Here is a 22,434-nt window from a genome sequence, read left to right as displayed (position 1 = left end):
ATACAGCAAAAAACAGAAAAAAGCAAGACATGGTGAGGTGTACCTAACCTGATCTCATTTTATAAAGCAATGCCAAGTAAGACCTTGAATAAATACAAATATACAAATGTTATATGATATGGTTTATATTTATATGAAAATGGAGAAAGCTGTTCTCCATATATGTCAGTGATTAAAGCTAGCTTCATGATTGAGGATAGTGGTTTGCTGTGGTATGTATGTAGACAAAGCAAATAAATATGAATCCATTAGAGTGAAATTAGACATCTAAGTAGGTAAAGAAGTACATAAAATTATGTTGACCAAAAGAAAAATAGTCTTCTTAACTGATATTTAAAACTATGAAATTTTTAATCAGAAATTTATTTTTAATTTTTCTTTTTAAAAATGGTATATAATTGTTCACATTTATGGGGTACAGTATGATATTTTAATACATGTATACAGTATATAATAATTAGATTAGAGTAATTTGCATATCCATCATCTCAAACATTTATCATTTGTATGTAATGGAAAGAATCAAAATCCTCTCCTCTAGCTATTTTGAAATAAACAATAAAAATGATGGAAGGGACAGGGAGGGAGGGAGCTATTACAGGATAAAAACAAAAAAGAAGAAAAAGAATTAAGATGTGATTTTTTACAGCAACAAAAAGTGACTTCAAATTTCTCCCCACGATAACTGCAATCATTATGTACTGCAAACATATACTAGTAATTTTTTAAATGACTGAATAGTAATTCTACAGAAAGAGCCGTCTCAGCAGTAAAACAGTTTTAAACTCACCTACACTGAGAGAATAATTGCAATGGGAACAGCATTGCAAGAATGAAATAGTTTCCCAAAGCCTCAAATCATAAAGCTGAAAGGCAATTTTTCCCATGTGCTGTGTATTTGCTTCCCAGAGAATTCTGTTTTGTTTTCCATTGCATAGCTATGTTCTAGATCCAAAGGGAAAAACATGGTCCTTCTGAAAGAGACAGAAGTTTCATTTTATGAATTTTCCCTCTTTCATTTTGCTGGAAATAGTTTTCTTTTTCCTGTTTGTGTATCTGGCTCCTGTCTTCCCAATACATGTACATTCACATTCTTAATATTAAATCATGTAAACTACATATTTTACAGCAGCCAACTCAGCAGAGAAGTGCTCCTGACATCTCCTTCACCATTGATGCCAATAAACAACAAAGGCAGCTGATTGCAGAACTAGAAAACAAGAACAGGTAAGGCTCTGTCGATGTATTGGCCTCTTTCATCAATGTGTGTTCATCAGTCACCTAAACATGTGTTTTGCATCCTCCAAGATTTTCACCCTGAGTCATCATCGATGTGGACTATTGATCCTAACACCTTAAATCTACAAAAGCTCCATTTAAAAATAATGTGCGTATGACTGTCCTCTAGAAAGGTTTGTTTCCTCCCTTTTTGGGGGCCCATTTCCTTTTTTTACTTAAAAAAAATGAAACAGCAAAAGGGTAGAAATAATGCATAATTTAAAAAAAAACAGTAAGAAATCACTAGTTGATAAATTACATATTGTCCTCTTAGAAATAGTTTTTCAAGTTGCAAAAGTAAAGCATACAAAGTGGACATTTAAACAGCGAGACCAACACGTGGAAACCTTGGAACTTCTCAACCAAGCAGTAAGACCATGCCCTGCATCTGAAATCACCCTAAGACATTTTCTTTTGTAGCAAGCTGTAGAACAGGTAGGTCCTTCCTGCACACTAGGCAGCGTTCCTCCACCTGCTAGAGACAAGCAGGAGGCTTACCTGAGAGGGCTCTTCTAAGGACTCCTAACAAAAGAGGCATTTGGAGCAATGACACAATCACCCATTTGTTCAACCCAAACATCTCCATATCTGCTCCATCAGCAGACCCTTTCTCTGTTCGATAGATCGATTCTGTGTCCATAGCATATCCAAAACCTGTCCACCTCCTCTCTGCCACCAACTCCCAGTCCAACCTGTCATTTTTAAACACCAATCATGTCATGTTATTTATGAAAAATCCTACGATGCTTTTCCATTATGCTTTGATTCATATCCACTCTTATCACCATGATCTGCAAGGTCCAACCTCTCCTGATGACTGCCTGCCTGCCTGTCAGCCACAGCTCTAATTCCTCATCACACTCCACCTCCCGTGACTTTATCCTGTCTTACATCCTTTGCACTGGTCAGTCTTTTCAACCCAGAAAGCTCTTCCTGTAGGATGGCTCCTCATCCACCAAGTTTCAGTTTAGTGTCGCCTCCTAAAGACCTCACATCTATTCTTGCCCACTACTTCCTACCCAGCAGCTATTAGGTCCCATATGTATGTGTGTGTGTCTGCTACCTATCACTATATGAAATTATGCTATGCAGGTGTTTGCTCCCTTATTTATTATTTGTCCTCCCTGACTTAAAATGGGAACTCTTTACGAACAGAGGCCATTCCATTCTGGACCCCAGAACCATGCCCGCAATATTGCAGATGCTCATTAAGTATATGCTGAAGGAGGAAACAATGAACAGCTGAGCAGGTCTCAAACTCAGTCTTGAATAAGCCCATCATGGGAACACATTTTACATTATATATTTCTAGAAATGGCACCAGTGTCTTAATGTTTAATCCCTTCTTAAACACTGGTGTCATTTTCAAGATTATAACAATAAAGGGAAAGAGTATGGTAATTATTTCATACCTGTAGAGCTTGATTTGAGAACTTTGGGATGAACTATCAAAGCACGCTGTAAGGTTAAATTAAAAGTAAAGTATCAACCCTGTTAGCACATTTCCATATTTTTCTAGTAAAATGACTTTTGGCTTCATTGTCCTAAGGCCTAATTCCAGTAACTAGGAGAACACAAATTAAAAGTAAAATATCTTAATAAATGTGACATCATGACTTTGTAGTCTCTAAAACTATCACTGTATTCTTCTTCCTAAAATACGGGGTCATATGTGACCCATCTCAATTTGCCAAGTAGTAAGCAGCAAGAATTAAGAAGGCAGAAAGTGGAAACATAGTGAAGAATTAGCTCAAAAACAGCTATTCAAATTGAAATTTGTTCTGGATAGTGGCAAGTCCGTGAAACTGCTGATTCTATTTTATAGAACGTTTATTATAATCACTGAGTGAAAATAACCGTGCTAGTCATACTAAGGCAAGAAAGGGGCTGAGAGAAAGGAGCAATTCCAAAAGAGCAAAGACACTTAGAATCTAGTAGGAAAAACAATACAAAGAAAGAAAAGGGCGGCTCCAGAGCCAGTGTGAGGTGGCAGCAGAGTCGGCCAGCCTGAGCATTTGAAATGAATGATGTTAAAGAACCACTGAGGACTCTCAGGCCCCTGGAGTGGCGTTATGACTATTAGTGGTTGTAGGAAGTAGAGGTGCCAATTTTCTAATGTTGTCTTGAAGCTTTACATCAGTTCCAGCACCAGAAAAGGCATGGAAAGAGAGAAAAAGAAAAAAAAATTTGGTCTGCTTTAAATTCTTTATTTAACTCACAGTTCCAACTCCATTAGAACACTCTAGCAAATATTAGAATTGAAATGTAGACAGTCGGCTTTTCTCTGTTTAGTCACCAAAGTAAACCTATAATATACAGTATAGAAAGTTATTCAAAAGTATTCAGTCAGAATTAATAAATGTAAGTACATCAGTGAGTGTCTTGTACTAGTCAACTGAAAGAGCGAAAGAAGTGGGGAAAGATAAGGAAAAATCTACTGTCTTGTCCAGAACTGGAGTTCTGTGCCAGCTGGAGGTCTGATTGATCTGTGCTCAAGTCGAGGCCCATTCTGGAGAAGGAGTTGGCTTGCTAGACAGTCCTTTCATTTAGAACTTCTTGCAGAAATTATCCCACATCCTCTTCTCCAGCCCTTCATCTCTTTTGTCTAAAATATACACCTGTGCTTCCATGTACTGTGTCTCTAACCAGCAAGGAACTGTCCAGTGGGGAGAGGTCCAAAGCTCGGATTAATAACGTACAGCTCTAGCTTCCAAGTGGCAGGAGAAACCAGGGAGACAATAATGACAATCACACATTTATAAAGCACTTGTACAACTGCATATTGTTTCACTGCATCTTCAGCACAACTCTTGGAGGTGCCCAGGGTGACTGTCATCATCATCAGTGTGCAGATTAAAATTAAAAGTCGAAGTGTCATGTCTACTCTTTTCTCCTAAATGATGCATTTCACCACTGCGCTCTAGGTTGTGTCAGATGAACTTTATTAGAAAATGGGGTTTTAGCTGAACATTTCAAGATAGTAAAATTAAACAGTGAAAGACAGCATTATAGATATAATTACACATAAGACTTTGGGAAAAATGATAAAGACTTGTTAGGCTAATCCCCAGTGGGTTGAGATGAAAAGTAAAATGGGATCATCAATAGGCAAGACTACGCCAGGCCAGAGAATTGGAATTTTATCCTTCCATAATGGACAGAAGTAGTCAGGTAAGTGACAGAATGTTTACATAGTTATGGTAACATAATCAACTTATTAAAGCATTAACTAGAAGCTGATGGGAAGTGATAAGGACCTATTAAAGAGATGATGCCAGCAATAGCATTAAGCAAAACAAAACAGCAGATGCTGGACAAAAGAATAAATATTTCTGGAATGTTATTTTATGAAAGCTTCTGTTACTCCCTTCTAAACTTTCAAATAAGGATTTCAGATTTTTTGACCAGTAATCTTCACACAACTCACATTTCCCTTGTGGCCCTCTTTTCTTTCACTTTGTTGATCTTTCCTTTCTCATATTACCTGACCTGATATCATACCGAGAGCCAAGTCAGGGCTTAGGGGTGGGAATAAGGTAGTACAGTATGTCATAGCCCAGTGCATAAGAGAGGAAATCTGTTCACCTCATGGCAGGGAAGTGAAAAGTGAGGGAGGAAACAGAGAGAAATGGGACCCCTTCAAAGGGAGGCCTCCAGTGACCTAACTGATTTCCACTAGGCCACACCGTCTAGATGTCCCACTACTCCCTATTAGCCCTACAGGCTGGCTACTAAGGCTCTAACATGTGGGCCTTTGGGGGTCACATCAGGTCCAAACTATAGCAACGTGTCATTTGATAATCTTTAGAAGACAGTGTTTCCCTGTAACACTCTTCAGAGCCAGGTGGGAGTAACAGGACCCTTCAAATTACACTGTATTAGTCACTGCCTAGGCTGCACTAGTCAAAGCAAGTACCCAAAAGTGAGGCAGTCCGATGCACAGATTTTGAGGTACCTACCTTGAGTTCAAATCACTTACTTGTTACTGAACTTGAGCAAGTGTTTTAATGGACACATGCCTTGATTTCTCCACTCATGACACAGAGACAACAGTAATACCTACATGTCATAAAACTGTTACAGAAATAAAAGAAGATTAATGAAGACAGCACAGTTCTACCAACATACATTATGTATGTTTTTCATTCTTTTTTTTCTTACCACAAGTGCTTCTCTCATTTTCTTTCCTGGGATAAGTGACTCTGTCATGTTCTCTGCCACCTACAAGGAGAAATGCCTGGGGACATAAAATGTCAGAGTGTTAGCACTAGAGAAAATCATGGGGACCACCATTCCCTTATTTTCAAGTTGAGCTCTCTGGTAATGGGGAACCCTGCAGAAGCACCCGAAGAGCAGCATGGGGGGTCCAATTTCTTTAACTGCGGAAGCTCTGTCCTCACTGCCTGATGCAGGAGATGGGTTTCCATAGGTGATTTCTTTTAAAGAAAGATTTCCACTCTAGAACATTAAAAAAATCCCCCCAAAAAAGACTGAAAACCACCTATGCATAGTCCAACCTTCTCCTTATAACTGCAGAAGGTGTAATATGGTAGTTACACTTCTGATTCCTCTGGGTTTGTGAAGCAGGCATCTATCTGTAAATCAGCATTTCCAATGCAAACCACCAAACTCCCTTCTTTTTGTTATTGTGAAGAATACAATAAATTATTGCCAACTATATTTGTCCTCCTAATGTGATATATAGAGCACAAGAACTTGCCTCTTACTAAATGTATTTTGGTACCAGTTATTCCAACTGAGAGTTTAAAGGTTCCCAACCCAAAGAAATGCTAATTGTCCTGATTTGATCATTACGAGTTGTGTACATATTTCATATTACCATATTGTACACCATAAAGATGTGCAATCACTGTGTGTCAAGGAAAGGCATTTCAGTAGAAAGCCACCTCCCTTGCTCACCCAGTTTACCTCCTATTCTCATCCTTTGTTCTGTTTTGTGCATTTTCTTGAGTAGGATACTAATACCCACAATCCCCAAGAATATGTGACTTATAACCTTGCTTAATGGCTTCTCATTCACTTAGGGATAATGTGCCTTGTGCTGGTCACATATCATTTATGGCCAGCTTGATGTTCACCCAAATGCAGGGTGGCCCAGGCTGCCACATCAATAATAGGCTGACATGTCTCACCCTGTGACAGAGGTCACAGCATAGCATTCTATGTCACAGACTCAATTAGAGTGAATCCCTTTAAAAGCACTTTCTTTTTAAGGATGGCTTCATTGAGATCCAGTAATAAGGCTGAAAAATGATAGGAAAAAAATTTGCCTAACTGAGGATTTCTCAGATAAATTCAGTGAGAATTTCATTCTTGGTGAGAGAATGAGGTTATTCAGTTTTGTGAAATGGGCACCATTTAGTCTTATTTTCCCCCTAAGCACCTCTTACTTGGTAGCTGTGGGTACTTCATGGTGTCTGGGTATGATCATAAATAATAGGAAAATACATTTTTTTCTCTTAAGCATTGTACTCATCAAAGTTGGACACATTACAGCACTACCTGACTTACTGGAGGATGAGCAGGTCCTGATGTTAATACTCAGTGACATCCTGCAGAGCCTTTGTGGTTCGGATAGGCTGGAGATGAAGTGACCTGTCCATCACCCACACAGCTCCTGGCCACCTGCAGCCTCAGCCTCAGAAGCACAGAGTCTGTTGGTTAGCGAAAGTCAGATCTGCTTTGACACACAAGATACTGCCTTCTCTCCCTGCTCTGGGCACCAGACTTGCTCAGATGCTAGTGCCCTGGAAGTTAGCTGACCCTATTTCTCACCTTTCTCCTCTCTCCCAAGAGAAATCTTACAGGAGATCCAGAGGCTGCGGCTAGAGCATGAGCAAGCTTCTCAGCCCACACCAGAAAAGGCACAGCAGAACCCCACCCTGCTGGCTGAGCTCCGGCTCCTCAGGTAAGAAGAGGTCATCACAAGAACATAAACAGACGTTTGAGGTCTTCAACACGAGATAAATGTGTCCAGCCAAGAAACGGTCCTTAGCCACTGTAGCTGCTGATACTTGTTTGTTAATAGCATACACCTAACTACTTATATTTGAACAATTTGAAGAGAATTTTATATTTTATTTATTAGACACACAGAAGAGGAAATGGTATTCTTTAGATCAGAAACAATATCTCACATTGAAAAAAACCACTCTCCCTTAAAGGCTACTTATTTCTGGATACTTATAAAACACTTAGCTATGCTAAGCATTTTCAAGATGGGAAATTTCACAAATATCCCTGATTAAGACACCCTGTTCTCTGCATATTCAGGCTTTCACAGAGCTCCCACACTATGGCTCTTTACAAAGTGACTTTGGCCCCCTTGGTTCACAAGGTATACATCCGAGGGCCAAGCCGTAGGAGCTCCCTACTGTAGCTGTCACAGAGATCTCCATTACAGCCTTCCTAGCTGCCTCTTACCAGCAGGAGAAATTCTTTCACCTGGGGGCAGGAGAGCATGAGAACACATCGGGACCTTGCTTTTCATGAATGCGTGGTTTTATTTTTATCTTAAAATCTCTATGATCTTTCTAAATGGGTATGTTTCCTTTTTTACTTTAGCCACAAGGAAACGGAAAACCATATTTGCAGCCCAGATGTAGTTATAGAATAAGTATTTCTGTGTGCTACTTTGACACTTACTATACATTAAGCTCTACATGTGCTGTGCCATGTAATTGCTATAACAGACCTGGGAGATAAACGCTATTATTATACTCCTTTTATAGATAAGGAAATTGAGATTATAGAAGTTTTTTTTTTTAAGTTACAGGCCTTATAACCTAATACCCTTAAGTACTTACATGTATATTTTCTAAGGAAAAAAATCTCATATAACCATGGTGCCATCTTCCAAGTCAGGAAATTAGTATAGATATATACTATTGTCTCATGTATAACTTGTATGAAAATATTACCATTCATCCCAACACTAGTCTAAAAGGAAGTAGATTTTAACACATATACCAAAATAGAACTAATCCAATGGAACTTCTGGCTGAAAGGCATTCCTCTACAGCTGCATACTATTAGCTGTAGGAACATAAAATCATTATTTAGTCTTTATTTTGCCATACCTCCTTGGCATGGTGGAGCCTATGCTACGTATTTGTTAGTGGGTCCACATTTGATAAGCACCAATAGGAAAGAATGAATACAGTAAAAGGAATTGCTAAGTAATTTTAATTGAATTCACTGTCATTTTTAAGAGATTACTGCTATAAAATAAATGCACACTAGGGTTGTTAAGACTGTTTTAAAGTAGACTAAGTTAATGCTAGGTAACCTTTTCTAATATATTTTAAATGCCTCTGTTAGTATTTCTTATTTACATAATATTTGGCTTTGACCCATTGCTCAAAGTGCTCCTGTGACCAAAAGGTCAAAAACTATACAGCAGCACTAAGAAAAAAACTGGAAATACACAAGAAATACTATCCACTTTTATCCCAAGTCCTATGGTGAATGTACTTGGAACACCATGAGTTGAAGAAAAGTAACTAAGGCTTATCATTGAGTAATATTTTTGAATGGGGCAAGACTTACAAAATTAGTATGCTTCAGCCCAAGGAAACAAAGTCTAAAATAAGATACCACTGAAGACTTTAAATTATGATGCTCCTCATTCTATGGATTCAGAAAAGAGGCAATTGTAAAGGAAATTAAAGGGAAAATTGGCACAAGAGTAAGCTGTAAGTAGCAAAAATATAAATATATTCAGAAAGGACTTAGATATTTATAAATTTAAGATTTGTAATTCATCATGTAGAGAAAGCCTGCATGAAACCCTACCATAATTGTTGCATTTATACCCCTGTCCTGTCCTCCTATAACCATCTTTTAATAGAATGAGTCATTTCTAACTCAGTGTGGCATTTTATTTTGTCAGCTTTTCATTTCATAGTCCCTGTTACAGCACCACTTAATATGATGTCTGATCCACTGAGACTAGCTGTGTCCATTCATGCATTAATGCCTACATGTTGAGGCATCCACACATTTTGGAGTGTAAGTTCTAATATTTCAACCTCAAACAGAAGACTATGGGGCATGTAAAACATGTATACATTACATATTTGCTCAGGAGGCTAAAATAATGGACTTGAAATTCATTTGGAAGTGTACATCACTTCAGAAATGTATCTTATTAATATTCTTCTCCAGCTATTTCAATTCTTTCCCCTTTTAAAAATATTTTTGGAACTCCTTAATGTCCACATAAATGGCAGGGTGCACATGGTTTTTACTGGTTTCCATCCTTGCTGACAGTTTAATAGAAGTTTAGCAAAACAAAATAAAACTAAACAAACACAAACCTCATACATTACTTTCAGTTGTAAAACAGTTAGGCACTCCTTTAGTCTGACTTTATGAAATCAAACCCAAACCAAATAATTAACATGGATTATAATAAGTATATACTGTTAATATTTCAATAAGGTACCGTATTGCATAATGAAGATAGGACAGATTAAAAACATGTATTTCCATACCAGGCTTTGTATACTCAGGTAAACCATATTTTCCATGAATTTACAAAAGCTGCCTTAAATCTGGAGGACTTGGAGGACTGTCCCTTGCTGGGAGCAATGTTTGTTTGTTACCTCAAGGGAAGCCAAAGGCACAGAACAGAGCCTGCTGTGTGATAAATATTTTATTAAATTATTAATTAATTCAAGGTAGGAGGATGGGGATGCTAGAAACAATTTTAATTCTATTTAAATTTAGTAAAACTTCTAGCAAATAAAATCGCACTTCAAGAGGCAATTGTCCGTTCATTTGAAGACAGTTACTTGCCTGGCAACCGTATCAAAAAGTTGGAGATGTCTCTTTTCAGAAAGTTCACTAGTTCTAAAAAAAACTGAGGAATGTGATTATCTCGGTGAGTTGAATGCAGTCTCTGCTGACAACTGCTTCTTTCTTAGACAACGCAAAGATGAGCTGGAACAGAGGATGTCTGCTCTCCAGGAGAGCCGGAGAGAGCTAATGGTGCAGTTAGAAGGTCTCATGAAGCTCCTAAAGGTAAGACATCTCAAATGAGTATTTCTCAAAGCTACAGCTATGACATTTGTAATTTTTTCTGCATATAATGTAAGATGGCTTTACCAGTACTGTAACTATATGTAATTTCCCCCAAAATGTTGCAAACTCGAATATGGAGCTAATTCTTAGACCCATGAAACAGTAGCAGCCAATTACAGAGCTTATTCTGATCACTTCTGGGCAGCACATTGCTAATGACCTTCATAGAGCAACCTCTTGAACTACTTCTAGTTCTTGACCACTATGTTCTTGAAAATTATAAAGCTATATTTAGAAATGTTTTATATGAGATCACTTTCAGTGGTTCTTATTAAATTGAACAGAGGCTGATGTCCAATTCAGAAAATTAAGAAATAGCCACTAAACAATCTTACAGTTTTATTAAGAAAAGCGATTTTTGTTAATTTAGGTATTTTGTCCCATTTGTATGGCTATAATGAGTCACATGACTTACACAGATTTCAAATGTACTGTAAATGTGCATACTTCCTTATTCTTTTATAGGTATACTATTTAATAAGCTGATCTACAGAAATCCTCTATAGAGTGCTGTAATCTGTTATTCACATTGGAAGTGACATTCCTCCTTCAGTAAAGTCCTATTTCCTTCATCAATACCACTAAACCACTTTGCAAAGCAAAGTAGATGAATTATGGTCACTTGTCCACAGTTGGCCAGAGAGAATTACCACTGCTCTGGGGTCATCCTGCCCAAGATGAGCAAGCATGAATCAGAATGGATTAGAAGCCACAAAGGCAGGAATTAAAATGATAGAAGGAAGGGAATGTCCCTGGGCAGCTTGACTTCGCATCCATAGACACCCCATGCAGTCTCCCCAACACACCGTCTCTAGTGCTGTCTGTATTGTTCTTCCTTTTTTTCCCTCCTTTCTTCCATTTTTGCTTCTTTTTTCTTTTTTTTTTTCTTCATTGCTATTTCTTTTTAGTTTTTCTTAAACAAATAATTTTTGAATCCTCTGTTCTCAGGCACTACACTTGTAACATTTCTTTCTGTTGTTTTCTGTTTTATTCCTTTATCATATTTTTTATCATCAGTGTCCATTTGGGGAATGCTTTATCATTACTTTTACATTTCAGTTCATTAAGCACATAAAATATAGTATTCAAGGAGCTTTGTATTATTTGTAGTAAGCAGAACTATATAATGCATAACCTGCTGCTGTTTCTGGTTGATGGTCCATTTGATCAGACAGAAAAGCTTCTTTCTGCTTCCCTTTCCAAATATGTCAGATAAAGAGGACTGAATCCATCTTACTCTTCACTAAATAACAGGAGACGTTGGGAAATACCTTCTACTGGTGTTCTTTTAGGTTCTGTCACTGTAGTGTTGACATGGTAGTCTACTAGCCACCTGCTATCTTGGTACCAGCCTGGGCCACAGGGCACAGCTTGTGTACCAGGATGTCTAAACACTAGAATAGAGAGAGATCGTGTTGACAGATGGTTGGAAACATGGAGGAAAGGAATGGGCCTGTAATCTCAAGTATCCACTTGACCTGGAAATACTATCACTGATGTGGCAGGGCCCTGGACCTACCTTCAAACCTATGTTGACATTTCCTCCATCTTGCCTTCCTTCACATTGTGTAGATGCTCTTGTGGGAACCCTGGGTAATCTAACTGTTATTGATTCAATCTTTCTGTAGGAAGAAGAACTGAAGCAGGGAGTAAGTTATGTCCCCTACTGCAGGTCTTAACTAACAGTGGAGGGCCTGCCGTCCTGCTGTTTTTCTCATTGCTTTTGCCTCTAATGTATGTTCATGCTTCCGTTTGGAAAGAAAAAAAATTATACTAATTTGCTTCTTTTTCAATGTAGTGCTCGAATGGAGATTATAAAATTTAGAATTTTTTAATAACTATCACTACTGTCTGCACCAAAAGAACTATTACATCTTTTAGAAGAGGGAACAAACTGTAATTTGATGGAAGTGTTTTAGATTCCCCCAGTGTATACGTTCAAATCAGTTTTACTCTTTGCTGGGTTGTTGATCAGAACCCTTCTGTCACAAAGAGACATAGCCACAAGAGCTACCCAGAGGTTAATATTATCGTAAAACGTATGACACGCAAAAGCAAACCTTCATGTCCTCTTCATGAATATTCAGTTCAGTTTCTGTTTTACTGGAAGTGTGGAAACCCTGTTTATAAGAATCAGGCAAGGGATTTTTGTAAGAACCCCCTGTTATCAAATAACCACGAGGCTGTCTCTTTCCTTCTGCTCGTCAGAATGTGCTCAATTGTCTGAAGACTGTGGCAAGTACCTATCTACTTCCCATCTCTTTGGTTCTTCCCTAAAATAGAATCCCAGATGTTGGTTGAAAATTTAAAAAAAAAAAAAAAAAAAGCTAACTTTCAGCCTTTCTCATCACCAAAACCTTCCTGATCTGGGAGTTTTCAAGGTCATTACGTATATTTTTCCCCAGAGTTAGGGGCAATGTGATTCTCTACCCATGACCTAAATTGAAGCCCTGTGTCTAGCCCAAATGGACAGATTCAGAAGCCAACAAAGGGAGCAGCATACTCAAAATAATAATAATAACATTAATAATAATAATAATGGTAATATAGAGGCAAAAAAGCAGCTTTACTGTTGAGTGCATGTACCAAACTCTGTATGACAATATAGCCCACTTGCTAGCATTATTAAAAAGTTTCACAGCATTTCCATGGATCAGTGAGACCCGCAGCCTGTCCGACGCCAACATATCTTTTAATTCTTCTGTATGCTCTTTTCTATTATACATTGTGTGTGTTTGTGTGTAACAAAGAATGTTTGCAAAATGTTGAACACATTTTATCTTCATTTCCATCGTCTGTAAAAAAAAGGAAAAGTGTCGAACTAATCTGTAATGTCAGACAATAAAGACAATGTACTACATTATTTTGTACTTTGTGGAAAAAATTACTGAACTTCAGTCAAATTTTAATGAGGGACAGTCCCACTGGGGCAGACACACAACCCTGACAGCCTAAGTAGGAATTGCTACTGTGATTCCAACACTTAGATCATGGTAGAGAAAAACCCTTTCTCGTTATACGTCCCTTTGCAAATGGCCTCTTTTCTTTCCTGTCTCTTACTTGTCAGGTGCATAAAAAAAGAAAACACTGCTCAAAAACAACCTTTCTCCTCCTAGTGGAAAGAGAGGGAAATCATCCTTACTTGGTCAGCCTTTAGTCATTTCCCTCAAGGGTCCTTTCCCTGAGATTTCCCAGCAAATTCTTCAAAATCTCCCTTTGAGCAAGAAATTCATAAACAGAGGCACAGAGCCTCCCAGGCAGTGCCCATAAGGTGACATCTCAGCTGTCACCTTTCAGCCCTCCTCTGCTAGCTGATGCTCTGGCTCCCTTTCCAGTTCCGGAATCTAGGAGGGTCAGCCTGCAGTAGGTACCACAGTGTTGGGGCTTACCGGCCCTTAGCCAGTTCCCCCCAGATGTCAGATACAGATTGTCTGGGAGGGAAGTTTGCCTGCTTTACTGGTAACCCTTTACTTTTATTCTCAAGCCTCTCTTCAAAAAGAACCAGAGGCAGCTTACAACAAAATATATGACCAGTGTCTCCTGAAAATCGAAATAGAAAAATATAAAACTAAGGAAAAGGAAATGTAAATATGCTCATCATAAGGAACAAGGATGTTCCTCTGAGCTTTCTGGCAATGAAGCCAAAAAAGAAAATATGGTTGGTGGTTCTATCAGTATAGAAATACCACTTCTCAGGAGAGCAAAATTTCTGCACCATAAAATATGAAAGAAAATCTTCACTTGGAACTTTATAGAAGTATTGAATAATAAAATGGAAAAACACAGTCATAGATTTCATGGGGCTGTATCTCATACTGACCTTCAGTCTAAATTAAAGACAGAGCCCTATAAATTCCAGCCCTGTAGAGGCAGTTCTATAAAGAAATAAGTACCATCCATATCTATAGACTTCTCACAGTATAACATGATCTAAGGAGAGAATTTAGAGGTTTTAGACCAGCATCTGCTTCTAAATTCTGTTTTTATTTATGAGCCTTTCCTCTCCAGGGACATTCTCTTTGTAAAATCGAACTTTTAAAACCCCCCAAAAACAAAACGTGCTTGATTTAATAACCTCTATTTGCTTTATCTTAAGTCTGTGTGGTTTAATGTAGTGTTTTATTATACTGGTATATATAATTCCTACTTATATTGTTTCTTGTATAAATGCATGAATTTATCCCCCATTGAGGACAGAACATGATTTTTTTTAAATAGTGCCTGTAATATAAGATGATGATTATGGTATCACAAGCAATAAATTCTTTTTTGACAAAACTTGAACTGAAGTTATCCTACCCTCTTTCTTCTTTGTGTATCTTTAAGATTTATTGAAGGAGCCATAAAAAGAACACTCATAAAAAGTTTAATAATGAATGCAGCTGGGGTGTAATTGCAGTAACAGTATGTTCCAGGGATTCTGGTATCTTTCCAGTTCCAAATCTTATGACCAGTCTACAGCAAAGCATCTTGACTTTTAGTTTAAGAAGTAAGATCTCTATAATAATTTTCTTATAATGATAACTTGGTTTAGATCAGTATTACAGCAGGCCCTGCTCTTCACTCACAGCTGTAAGATCTTGAGTAAGTGAATTTACTTCCTAATAATTCATTTCAAACATACTGGCAATGCCTGGCTCATAGGGTTACTGTACACACTGAACAAGATAATGGTCATAAAAGCACTCTGTAAAAATACAATATGAATGTCAAACATAAGTATGAATACATATATTTAGATACATGCAAATGGACCCATAGTTTATACACACACACTTCTTCATTACAATTAACTAATTAGTATCTCCAACAGAAGAAATTCAAGCAAGACTTTTAGTTGATTCTGATTTCTTCTAATTGCTTTTAATAGTAGTAAACAATAATTTTATTTTAGAAAAAATGACAGAAGCAAACCGGTAAGATTCTCTCTTCCTATTTATGGTAGCATCAGGTATGAGTCTAGATATGCTAATATCTAGAGACTATTGCTAACATCTGTTTCTGAGTAGGCTTTCTTAAAAGCTAACACAGTAAAAAGTCGCAAGTGTCATGCATTCTGTACAATGTGCAACAAGACATTGACAGTTTTTTTTGTTTTGTTTTGTTTTGTTTTGTTTTGTTTGATTCCTGAAGTTGAACTCAGGATCTTCCACTCACCAGACAGGTACTGTGGCACTGAGCTGTATGCCTAGCCCAACATTGACAGCTTTCTGAATGTTTTTTATTTATGAAATTCATTTTTCTATGATACAGTTGTACAAAACACATGGCTTAGTCAAGGATCACAATCAAGTTTATGTTTATTAACAGGAATATTTTTGGCTTTACAATTAGGATTCATTTTGTAAATTATATTTCAAATTTTTTGATCCAATTCTTCCCTATTTGGGAGAGGAATATCATTGGTATTTTGTTACATAGTATAATCATTTTAATTTGATGGAGGGGAGTTAATCATCCCAAATTCCATCTCTCGACTCAGTCTCTTCTCGGCATTTAACTGGATGCTCCAATTAACTAGAAACTGCCGTCACTCAGGTTCCTTCTTCTTCCAAACACACTATGGAATACAACCAGGCCAAAGAGGAACGATGTGGACAGCCTGAGTTTTACCTTGCATTATTTCCCTTGTTCGTTCTCTCTGATGGGTTTTCTGTGGAGTCCCGAGCTAGTCAAAAGTGAGGGAAGAAAGAATTCACTTTAAAATAATCAACTGCAGGGTAAATACTAACACTTGTTTTGTAAAAATATGCCCTCTCAGAATATCTCTACCTTCTGATTTTTTTAAACTGGAGATTAATTCTAGAGAAATAAAAAAAACTCCTCTGCTTAAAATCTTCAAAGTTGACCCTCTATTGGAGCTCAGTACCAGCTCGATATTAAAAGTCCCAAGCTTGGCTCCTCCTTCTCTGCTTCAGTGTTTCCTGCTCTCCATAGGGAACTGGAGCTTCAGTCACAGAGATCCTCTGCCATCCCTCCCGTACCCCTCATGCATCCCACGGTTTGCTCAGACTATTCCAAAACCTGGATGTCTTTCATCGTTCCTCCCTGGAAATCTCTGCCATTAAGACTCAAGTCAAATAACAGAGTGCTGGTAACTGCGTGACCAGCACACTCTGTACACAGCAATCCCTTTAAGAAACCAAAGAAATTCTCATTAGTACCATAATAGGTACTAATGAGAAATGTGCTACACATTACTTTGCTTCACCTGCCCAGGCTGCTACGCACAGCCAGGCCAGATCAGGTTTAACTTGTAAACAAACCTAAAAAGGCAGATTTGGATGGAGGGGATGCTCTGCATTGGGATAGCCTGGTTCAGCCTTTCGACCTTTTTCTTAAAGCATCCCTCATTTCTAGAGCTGAGTAGAAATCAAAATACTTCCTGAAAAAAAATCAGAAAATTTATGGATCTTTTCCAACTTTAAAAATTGATGCAACAGCAGGTTGAGTGAACCCAGAGGATGGCGTGCAGAAATTAATTTTTCATTCATTCTCTAGGAAGAGAGCTATTTTAAATCTGGCAAGTATGATATATGTTTTCCTTCTTCCATAAATCAACTCTCTCCTTGGGAATTTTAGATCTATTTATTGATCTGCATGGACCACGGTCCCTTAAGTCTCTGTTCCATTAATCATTGAGTAATTTCCAAGGAACGATCCTCACAGAGATGATTCTTTCTAACTCAGGCCAGAGGTAACCATTTATAGGGCATAATACCTGTGAAAATGAAACTCACTGATGTCCCCACCAGTCTACCCAAATGCAAAGAGCCATCTGCCCTGTCCTAACAACCTTTCAAGAACAGAACAGAAAAGAAGACCAGAAAAGGCATTTTACACAGTTGGTGCTAGGAAGGTACTATGTTGCAAATTGGGTAGTGTCCCAACAAAGAAAAATGGAGCCATGAATTCCCAGAAAATCAGCATCCATGCTCAATAGCCTGGGTAAAGACTGACTATGACATGAGAGTTGCCAGTTTTGGGGAAAACGCAGCCAAATCTCTTCTTCCACACAAAACCTTCTATTTAAGTTTTTCAAATAATCAGACTGAGTGAAGTGGCCCCAATTAGAGATTCATTTGGGAGATGGCAGCGGGCCATCATTTACACACAGGTGTAATTTAGAGTCAGTTATTTTTCTCCTAACACATAACCACAGTCAATTATTTTTCTCTAAACACAGAACCACTAATGGGAATTTTGTAAACAGGAAATAGAAAGAAATAGAAATAATTGGTCTTGAAGTACAGATAGAGATAGGGGTTGGAATGCTTTGGACATGCTGCTAAAAGGAAGTTCACAGAGGGAGAATGGAAGGGCCTCATGTATAGCTCTCTTTACAAATGCTTTCTCAAGGAAGCTCATGAGTGCCGTGTGCTGTAGAATCTGGCTTAACAGGTGCACACAGGGCTGGTGTCAATACAGCAAAATACTGAAGTACCATCCATAATGCTGTATCTAAAATCACTGGTCCAGATATGTTCTAGAATTCAGAATATTTCAAACCTATGAAAGGTGATAGAACACAGATACCTTATCAACAGCCTCATTTTCCATTGGCCCAAATTCATTAAGAAACAACCTGTGTTTGCCAGAGCTTTTTGAATCTCGAAATTTCAGCTTAGACATTGTGGACCTGTAATTCTGTTCTGGATGACAAACCCAATGGCTCTCCTTTCACACCAGCACCTGAACCTCTCCCATGACCCCGTGACTGAAAGACATTCCTGGCCCAGCAGCCTACTGAGAACAGGCTCTGGGCCTCTTCAGCCTCAGGTTGGCTAAACCTTTCTAAACATAGTGCAACAGACATAGACTCATCTATATCCTAAGAAGCATCTGTGATATTATAGGGAAACCCTGGGTTTGTAGTCAAAAGGCTAGGGATCCCTTTTATCTGTTATTCACTCACTTGGGGACCCTGAGTAACCCACTTATCTCCTCTGAATCTCAGTTTGTTAATCTATAACATGGAAATAATATATTTTATGGTTCAGAGAATTAAATGAAGTAGTTGGGGTTAAAGCACTTTATACACTATGAATTGCTATCCCAGTGTATCATGATTTCTACTGCCATTAGGAAAATGAAACAAAACAGCATGTGTAAAAATTTTTTAAACACTAAATTGCATACACAACTGGAATTGTATTGTTATTGCAAACTTCCCTAACATGGTAGAGGATCTGGTTTCACAGGGCTGTGTGGAAAACTCAGGCTGTAAGGCCAAAAGAAGCCAACTTCTACAATCACCATTGTGCCCTACTTCCTACTGTGACTGGCCTCTGGCAAAGAGAACAGATAAAGAAAAAAAAACAGGAGCCCTGCTGAGGGGTCTGCCTTGAAAAGCATGCACAGGTCCAGGTCAGGGTAGCCAACCCACATCTGTCTCCTTTAAGGGGCACATCCGTAGTCATAGACCAACAAGGTTCCTGTAACTCATATCTCCCAGAATGCCTGGGTGCAGCACCAGCCCTGCTACTCAGGCTCCATCCCCAGAGAGCAGTTCTTTTCATTGTGTAAGCACTGGGATCCACAACTGAACATTTAGAATGATGATGCCTGCTTCATAGGGTCTTGGAGAGAAATCACTGAGAATATACGCAAAGCCGTTTGAGCATCATAAAGCACAACTCAAATGTAAAGTTAACTGTTATGGCACAGCCAGCTGGGGACACAATGGTAGCTCAGATGCAGAGTTTCTAAGTAATGGGGCTGAGCTACCAACCTTTGGTGGGAAAACCACACCCTTGTGCTGGCTGAGAAAAGCAGGCTGCAAAGCATCACACGCAGCCAAGTTCCTCTTCCCGGGGCCTGGACAGATCATTACAAGGTACTGTTGAGAGTGAAAGAATGGACTCTTCGGCCCTTTGGGCATCACAATCGTTTTTTTCTGTGCTCTGTTCTGTTTGTTTTTAATTCCGGGTTTTCCTCAATTTATAGATTTGACATTTCTGTGTGAATTTGAGCCCCTGGAGAGCTAACAGCATGGGATTGCACAGAATTCATGTTGTATGCTTTAACTTCAAGCAGCTGAGCCCAAAACAAAGATCTAAATAGAATATTCTAGAGTGCTGCTCTTAGAGTGCATGTCTAGGTATTTGAATGGGTTTGAATCTCTGGACCTTGCTTTAGAAGAGTTTTCACTGTAACAGCCAGACCCAACACTGGGATTACACTGATCTGAACCCCTAAAATTTGTTGTGTATGCATGAAAGTCTCCATGCATTTCCTTCCATGCATGTTTGATTGTCTTCCTTTGCCTACTAATTATTAAAACAGGAAGATTGTTTCCAAGGGACCTCTTGTAGAGACAAAGCATTAAAATTCAAGGTATGACAATCTCATAAAGATCCCATACTAAACACGATAGTATAAGAATAAGAAGTCCTTAGTTGGAGCTGGGGATTTAGCTCAGCAGCATAAGCACCTGCCTGGCAAGCATAAGGTTCTGAGTTCAATCCCTGGTACCAAAGGAAAAATAAAGAAGTTTTTAGTTGTTTTCTACTCTTGTCTTTAGTCTTTTTCAAATCCTGCTATTATTACTCTCCAGCTAGTAATAGTACTTTGTCATAGACGAAGAGAAGAAGTAACCAAAAATGAGAAATCAAAATTTGTGCAAATGAAAACCATAATGAAGTCACCTTACGCCAGTAAGAATGGCTATTATCAAAAAGACAAAGGAGAGCAAGTACTGGCAAGAATGTGAAGAACACGGTGTCTCAGAACACTGCTGATAGGAATGCAAATTCTTGCAGTCATTATAGAATACAGCATACAAGTTCCTGACAGAATTAAAGATAGAACTTCCATATGCTCCAGCAATCTTAGTACTAGGTATTTATTCAAAGGAAATGAAATCAGTATGTTGAAGAAACACCAAACTCCCAGGTTTATTGCAGCACTATTCATAGTAGCTAAGAGATAGAAAGTATATACAAGTTGATGAATGAATGAATGAATGAATGAAAAAGCAGAGCACGGAATAGAGATGACTTATCTTGCAAGAAAGTAAAAAATGTGTGGTATTTAAGCACAGTGGATACTATTCCATTATGAAGAGTGAAAGTCTGTTTACAACAGCATGGACAGAACTGGAGACCATTATGTTAAGTGAAAGAAGACAGGCACAGTAGATGTGTACCACATGACCCTATTCATAAGTGGAATCTAAAACAGTTAATCTCATAGAAGTTGAGAGTATAATTGGAAGTTACCAGAGACCAAGGAGAATGGGAGAAACTGAGTTTTATAGTTACAGTTATAACTAGAGAAAAATAAGTTCTGTCATGCTATCATACAGTAGAATCACTATAGATAACAATTATGTACTTTATATTTTAAAAAGCGATATAAAGGACTTTAAATGTTTTACCATAAATAAATGATAATTAAAGGTAGATATGCTCAGCCTGATTTAAATATTGCATGATGTGTACCTGCATCCAAAAATTACTTGCTATCACATGAATACGTACAGTTTTTCTATGTATCAGTTAAAAATAAATGTAATTAAATGAAAGAAAAAGCCAAGATCAATCCCTGAGCCACAGAGCAATTTGACAAAGTCAGCTGTAACTGTAAAATGCAGATTAAATAATTTATACCTTATTTGATTCTTATTTTGAGACCAAATAGGCACCATTTTACAAGATATGGTTTCTGCTGTAAATTTTCCTCTAAAGATGATGCCAGGATAGACAAGTTGAAAAATTTAGGAAGCAAATGTACCATATCCATTCCAAACAGTCCCCTAATTTATATTTAAAATGTTCTCTTTAATACCTTTTCTTCATTCATAGAACGTCCTTCAAGAAGAAAATAGACACATATTATAATGATCTGTTTAGCAACAGCTTTGTTATAGTGCCAGGCAGCTTATAAATTGTAGGACAATGCCATACTAATATCCTTAGCTTTCAATATTTAACCCAGACTTCAGATATACATAATAGGGCCCTAAATCATCTGTGCCTACAATTTAGGTGAGGATTGCATCACAATTCCCTGAGAATTCCTCGTGCTTTGGAATTTTTGTCACTGTTTTTAACATTGGACCTAGGCAGTGGGAAGGCATATAATATTTTCTCGGGAAACAAATTAACAACTTGCCTTGTCTCTGCAGACCCAGGGGGCAGGCTCCCCTCGCTCCTCCCCCAGCCACACCATCAGCAGGCCCATCCCCATGCCCATCCGCTCCGCGTCTGCCTGCTCCACCCCGACGCACACGCCTCAGGACTCTCTCACTGGGGTAGGGGGAGATGTACAAGAGGCGTTTGCACAAAGTAAGTGCTTTTGTTGTTGTTCTGGTTGGCTTTCAGTGGCAAATAAGTCAGCAGGGTCCACCGGATGGTGGAGACTCGTCAGAGCTACAGCTGGCCCCAGGCTGGGCCACAGCCCGTCGGGAGCATCTTACAAATTCCCCGTGCTGATCTGCTCCTGGCTTCACCATTTGACCTTCCTGCCCGTTTCTTAATAAGTCTTTGTTCTTCGAGTTACAGGAAGTATTTTAACCCCCAGCATGCATGTCTTCTCTTAAAGCAAAGTCAAGACTGAGATTAAATAATTCCAGCTCCTTTAGCTCTAAGGTGATGGAGAAAGACATGCAATAATTCTTTAGCTCCCCTATAAAGATGCCCTACTGAAGTGTATTGCTGCCTCTACTAAACGAGGACATAAGGTTAGATCTCCATAGTCCGAAAAGACGTCGAGAGGCCTGGAGATAATAATCATTGCTCTTCATGGACAGGAATAAGAGGTACCTCGAAGCAAGTGATTCGACACTTTTCTTACAATCACTTGTCAAATTTAGAGTATAAAAAGAAAAATTCTCCTGCACATCTTTCAGCCAAGTCTATCTCTTAAACAGAAGTAACCCCTATTAAGAGTTGGCCCTTCTCAACTTTTTGTGTGTATACAAAGGGATATCTTTGTATTTATTGATAGATACAGTCTTTTTTCTCACGTAAATCAGGTCATGCATTGCATTTGGATCTGCAGTTTTTGTTTCTTAGAATTAAAACTGTATTGTGAACATCTTTCCACATC

The 22,434-nt window shown here is 38.3% G+C and overlaps 1 protein-coding gene across 18 annotated transcripts in view; it reads left to right on the top strand.

Annotated features, from left to right (window-relative positions):
• Window positions 1-22,434, top strand: part of Dtna (dystrobrevin alpha) — a 371,976-nt gene that overhangs the window by 334,589 nt on the left and 14,953 nt on the right. For 13 of the 18 annotated variants that reach the window (XM_063231777.1, XM_063231779.1, XM_063231775.1 and 10 more), the window contains 5 exons: window positions 1,130-1,227; window positions 7,094-7,207; window positions 10,227-10,323; window positions 12,012-12,032; window positions 21,512-21,671. In XM_063231777.1, the coding sequence (XP_063087847.1) occupies window positions 1,130-1,227; window positions 7,094-7,207; window positions 10,227-10,323; window positions 12,012-12,032; window positions 21,512-21,671 (490 nt within the window). Of the gene's footprint in view, window positions 1-1,129; window positions 1,228-7,093; window positions 7,208-10,226; window positions 10,324-12,011; window positions 14,668-21,511; window positions 21,672-22,434 lie in introns of those variants that run through there. The other 5 variants (XM_063231780.1, XM_013157133.3, XM_013157135.3 and 2 more) reach the window with 2 other exon arrangements.

Source organism: Cavia porcellus, unplaced genomic scaffold (assembly GCF_034190915.1).
Source record: "Cavia porcellus strain 051 isolate PalLab524CR breed Dunkin Hartley unplaced genomic scaffold, mCavPor4.1 scaffold_20, whole genome shotgun sequence".
Taxonomy (NCBI): Eukaryota; Metazoa; Chordata; class Mammalia; order Rodentia; family Caviidae; genus Cavia; species Cavia porcellus.
This window is presented reverse-complemented; position numbering and strand designations above follow the sequence as displayed.